Source organism: Aptenodytes patagonicus, chromosome 6, assembly GCF_965638725.1.
Source record: "Aptenodytes patagonicus chromosome 6, bAptPat1.pri.cur, whole genome shotgun sequence".
NCBI lineage: Eukaryota > Metazoa > Chordata > Aves > Sphenisciformes > Spheniscidae > Aptenodytes > Aptenodytes patagonicus.
Window position 1 is genome coordinate 25581661 of NC_134954.1, and position 6000 is coordinate 25587660.

The window sequence follows — 6000 nt, forward strand, 5'->3', positions numbered from 1 at the left end:
ATGCATTACTGAGTAGCAATCTGCAGTTAGATCTTTGAGGTGAAGATAATCCTAAATGCTCTAAACATCAAGGTCAAGTAATTTTCATTACGTGCTTTGTTTATGTTGTCAAGATGTGAATTTAACAGCAGTTAACACGGATGAAAGTTCAGCTAAGGAAGTGGACTCAATCCCCTGGACTAACTGAGCTGTTCCCTGCATTCATAGTAATCACGGGGCCTAAAGGGACTCTGAGCCATCTTCACTGACCCCGACAGACCTCGTCCTCGGCAAGAGTCCCGAAAGGCTGTTCACATGAAGGCTGCTTTGGCAGTCAGCTGCCTTCACTAAGTACCCCTATTGGCAGGATTTGAATATTCACACTGGGAGCTTGGATAAGGGAACTGCACAGTAGCTACTACAGTGGCTGTATCACTGTCATGATAAATAAACAGCGTAGAATAATATTCATATGCTAGTGTCCAAAAGGCCATCACGTGTCAGCCTGAGGTTAGCTGAAGCCTTCAAAGATTTTAACCACTCCTTTTCTGGAAAGGAGAGCGGGGCTGATGATGGGAAGAAAGTTTCTAGCAATGGAGAAAGTTTTTAATTGGGAACCATAAAGCCTTCAAAGCACAGAAGGTAAATACTAGAACAAACCAAAGTTGTGGGGTTTGTTTGGTTGGTTTTATGAAGTCATCATCCGGGGGCTTGATTCATGGGTATTGAACATCTGGGGTTTGCTTTGTTGAGACTGGAGTTCCATTTCTGTGCTAGTCTTTACACTGACACTTTTTTTTTTAGTATGCTCACTATTTTTTTGCTTTTTGAATGTCAGTAGTAGACTGAACATAACCATCTCTGCCTCTGAGAAAAAGATTTAAGAGGAGAAACTCATTTAACTTGGAGTCTCTCAGCCCAAACCCCTGGAGTGAGTAAGCAACAGGAACTCTGAGAAAACTGGAATAAAACATGAAATCTTTACACTGCTGAAATTTGTGCCTTAAAAACTAAATATAGGATTGAAAAAGATCTTGAACTGAATTAGGACTGAGGCTATTTTTATTTATTTTTAAGAAGAGAGGAAACAGAGCATTTTAAATAAAATGCCTGTTTTGCACAATTAAATCCCAAATTAGAATAGCATCAGAAGATGCTCTGCTGTAAAGACAGAGAGAGAATTCAGAACGTAGTCCTTCCCATGGAAAGGATAAAGGCAGAATTTTGTAATGTATTATTTAATGCTTGTTATGTAGTGCATTAAGCAGTGACTGAGAGGAAAGCTTTTAAAAACCAACAGCCTCTCTGATAGCATTAAATCTTACCTTAGATTTTTGGTTAAGTCAATGTTAAGAAAATAAACGAATTAATATATTTCAGTCTGCCCGATTTATAGAGGCCAATCAAGTTCCAATGCTGGACATGGCCAACTGAAAGAGGGGAATAGATTTACCTGAGTGAGGTCTTAATTTAATCAGCTGGCCCCAGAGAGCTGAAGTCAGCAGGCTGGGATGATATAAGAGGCAACAGAGAAATAGTGCCTTTACCGCAGTCGAAAAGAAGAATGACAGTGATGGAAAGGAGTCTAGGCAGTCTCAGAACACACCGATTTTCATGATTTATTCTTAATTTACTTTAATGACAGTCTGAAGGTTGTCCATTTTTCTTTAAGTGTCCTCAGAATACTGATATTTTCTAAACATTTAGAGCATGCTTTTTCTCCCCCTCCTTTCTGTTAGCTCCATTGCAAGTTGAAACTGAAGAGGAGCTATGTCTGCATTTTGCCATAATGAATTCTGAGTGCAGTGTCAGACTACCCTTTTCCCACTGTATACCTTGCCAGCCAGTGTCCCTTCTCTGCAGTCACCCTTGAGTCAGGTCTAGGAATCACAGGTTCCTCTGGGATTAATGTTGATATTATGATAAAATGGAGGAATTCATTGCATTTCTTTTACAGTTTATACTGGCAAAAGAACAATGTGTGCTTTCCCAATACAATAGCTCATTTTTATTATCAAGTGAATTTATTGATGGTTGTTCAGAACTACTGACATGCAGACAATGATCTCAGATTGCATTTACATTTCTGGAATGCTTTCCATCTTTCCAGTTTCTGCCAGGAACTTGCTTCTGTGATTCAGAGTTTTTATTTTAAGATTGGACTGTTTTTTAATCTGCATTACAAATCTATGCCTTTTGCTTTCTTGTGTATGTGCACTGCATTCATTAGTATCAAAAGTCCTTTAAGCTTAGACCTGAACAATTACTGTTAATTTATAAATTCTTCCAGGTAGGAATTTGGTTTTTTGCCAGGGACTCGGATATGCTTTTACAGATTGACTGTAAAATCATCATCCCATCATCAGATGAAATAGTGATTTTTTTTTTCCCCACAATGCCAGTGAGAGGGTTCAAGGGCAATATGATCTCAGTAATACTTGCAAATAGCTTGGGAATGTCAAGATAACTGGAGACACTTATCAGTCATTTTCTCATTTTAAAAAAGCCATGTTTTTGTAATAAAGGACTACTTTCTTATGAATCTAGTCCTTTATATAAAAGATGCCCGGAATTGCCCCAAAATGCATCTGGAGGGAGAAAAAAGCTCCAGTGATATTGTTCCATACTTTAAGAACAAAAAATCCTTGTACTCGCTAGGAAAAACAATGAAACAAAACTTGAAGCATTTTCTCTTTGTAGCCACTTTTTTGCCCATGTTGATGAATAAGGCATATGAGATACCTCTGTATTTCCTTGTGTCAGCAATCTTTCTTGCCAGGTTGTCTTACCATATCAAGGGTTGCATGTTGCTTTAAAGTTAAGGGTAGTGGCAAAGCAGAAAGAAGCTGGGAAGTTGACTGTTACATTAAGTCAATATGCTCTCCGGTCTCCTCCTGCAGCAACTCAGCAACTTGATGGGTGTTTCACTGGGGCATGTTACAAAACCACTCAATCCTAACATCAGGTTTTAAAGCACGTGCCAGTTCCCATCCCAGGTGAAATGGAAAGTACTTTTCGTGAGAGAAAACAAGGTTCTGAGACCAGCCACTGCAATGCAGAATACGTATTATTCTGCTCAGGCTGTGTCTATGAGTAGACAAGTAGAGCAGGCCAGTCAGAGAAGACTTGTTGAGCAAAACAGTGGGTGCTGAGGACCCAGTGGCCACACTGGGTCCAACTAAAACATTAATACAAGTGCCCCATCACTCTCCATACATAGTTCAGTTATTCAGACCAGTATGCAACATGTTCCCGCAACAGACAGAATTTGAAGCCACTATTAAAAAGATGTGTGATTAATCTTACATTTACTTTCATGTTTTCAGATATACTCAAGGACAAGAAAACCCATCCAGAAAACAGAAATGAACCAAAACCAACTGTGAAAAAGATTGACACCACAACCACCACAAGCACTGTCAAGTCATCCTCTAAACACAATGTAACTGGAAATGGGAGCAATCCAGCCCTGAGTTCCTCACTTGTTATTTTAACAGCACTAGCAGTTCTGTGGCATCGTCCACTGTAGCTGTATCGCCTTGCAGCCACTGCGCAAGTGTTTCTGCTCACTGTCATTTATACCTACAGCCTTACCCAACAGAAAACAAATTTAAATGGCTCTCTAGTTTATGTGATATGTTAGAATAAATATTAAACAATATGCTGGAGTTCACAGATACCAAGTGTCATCACTTACAATGTCTGAAGATAGCCTTTGACAAAGCCCACCCAAGATACAGAGGGAATGATGACAAGGATCTGAGTAGCTTAAGTTATGGGGTAGAAATAATTGAAAACACAGAAATTGTGTATGTGTGTGTTATTGTTTTTCTCAATTTTGTTCACTGGAATCTGACTGGTGGTTTTGTTTGTTTAATTTTTCTGATAAATTATATGAATAATCAATCTTCAAATTCAAGCCAATACATACTTCATTTTTCTAGTGAACAGCTAACAAGCTATGTCTACAGTTGTAAACCATGTTAAAGTGAAGTACTCTCTACCAGCTTGATGAAATTCCTAAGTGGTCAAGAAGATCGAAGCATGTTTGAAACTTCTTTTCACTCTTACTGTTTAGATTGTAGGAAGCAACATAAAAGCATATGGTGTGTCTAATATATCAGTATAGTTGCCTTAACTATGGAAAAAATTAGAACCATTTTGTTTACTGAGGGATATAGATAGTGAGTTTCCCTGCCCCACAAAATGCCATTACCAGATGTTTAAGCATATGCTCAAGGCTTATTGGGCAAAATGTCCAGCAACGGGAAACATAAATAAACATAACAATGTTTTGTCCAGTTGAATGCAGCTCTGTACAGAGAAAAAATGATAATTCAGTTCAAACTTACTTTGCCTATGTGATGTTAAAGAGAAACCAACTTAAATTTTCCATAAAAGTCCCAGAGATATAAATTATTGGGAACTCCCATTAGACACTAACCAGATTTTGTGCATTGTGGATCTCTGAAATCAACTGTTTCATGAACTGTGTATTATTTAATTACATTTAATGTTTAGATTTTGTATCATGGTAGGTGTAAATGTAAAACAATCTGAAATCTAGAATATTCTCTGTTATGCCTCATCTTGACTGCTACCCTAGAAAATGTCAAAATGTGTGTTACATTACAAGGCTTTTTTTTAATCAATGATACATTGATGCGTTTTAACTTTTTGGATGAAAAAGTACTATAATAACTTCTAATGGGTTAAGAGTTAATGTGTATTTTCCAACAACTGTTTACAGTGCCATTGAATATATATACACAAACACAACTGTATGAATACAGTGATTAATGATAAATATATGAAACATTAGAATTGTTATATTTACTACATTTCATAACTGTTACAACAGTTTAATGGCCATTTTCATGTTGTAGACTATTATTATGTACATTTTTATAAGATTTAATGTAAAACACTTGCCTTTGTTTTTTTGTAAAACATCTCTCTGATACTTCAAGTTACACAGCCACTGACATAACTCAAAAGAAGAACCCTCTATCTTACTAATCAACTTCAGGCATTTTATTGGCAACTTTGATTATAAAGGACAGCCTGACTCAAAGAAAATGCCATGTGCCAGTATTACTACTGGATGTCATTATATAGAAAGTGGCAATAATACAGAACAAGCATACAGTAAGTGAACAAAGACTCACGACACTTGTATGTTTTCAGATAGTATTAGTGAACATGTCTAATTATGTTTGCAAAGGTGGTGCTTGAGTTTCATTTTTAATTTGGGCTCTTAGATCATATTTACAGACATAAAGGTATAATCAGAACCATCAACACACACAGCTGCAAAGGCAGTGTCTCTAAAGTGGCAGCAGCTAAGTTTTCTAAAAGATAATTCAATTTTAATGTTGAAAAAGGAGATAAAATGGAAAAGAGACTTATACTAACATGAAATATTTTATATTTAAATTCTGATTTTTCAAAATGGTAAGGATATTAATATCCCTAAGTAGTGCTTTCCAATCACATCAGTGAAAATCAGTTTTCCCAAAAGTACTAAAATGGCTGTCCTGTGTTTTCCAGGGTTTTGAGCTGCACCAGTCTATTGAACCATAATTAAAAATGCCGCTTTTTGTATTCATTTGCAGTGCCCTTTGGAAAAGTGCACTTTTACCTGAGGAGGTGTGCAAGTCATGTCATTTGTACCGTGAAAGGACACCGTAATTCCTTGCAGTCTTAAAGGATCAGTTGTGATGGCTGCTGTTAGACGGGTTGGTCTCTGTGCATGCACAGAAATGTGCATCAGGTGCTAACGCTTACCACTAGCTCCTCAGGTAATACCAATCACTGTGGCTTCACTGAAGCAATTCATATCTGTTGCCTGTGAACCTGACCCCTAATTTAGTATTCTCACACTTAAGATGCTCAGTCATCATTCAGACAAATGCATCCACGTTTGCACACTTAAGTCTCCATCAGGATTTCTATGGATAGAGCTAGGGTTTCAGGGCTGGGCTCTGATGCTACCAGATTTCAGCTGTGCAGCTTGAGTTT

General features: G+C 37.4%; 1 protein-coding gene across 1 annotated transcript in view; it reads left to right on the top strand.

Annotated features, from left to right (window-relative positions):
* Window positions 1–5569, top strand: part of LOC143162005 (glypican-5-like) — a 402288-nt gene extending 396719 nt beyond the window's left edge. Inside the window, exon 9 of the mRNA XM_076341599.1 lies at window positions 3306–5569. Coding sequence (XP_076197714.1) covers window positions 3306–3508 — 203 coding nt within the window. The 3' untranslated portion in view covers window positions 3509–5569. The remainder of the gene's footprint in view (window positions 1–3305) is intronic.
* The last annotated feature ends 431 nt before the right edge of the window (window positions 5570–6000 follow it).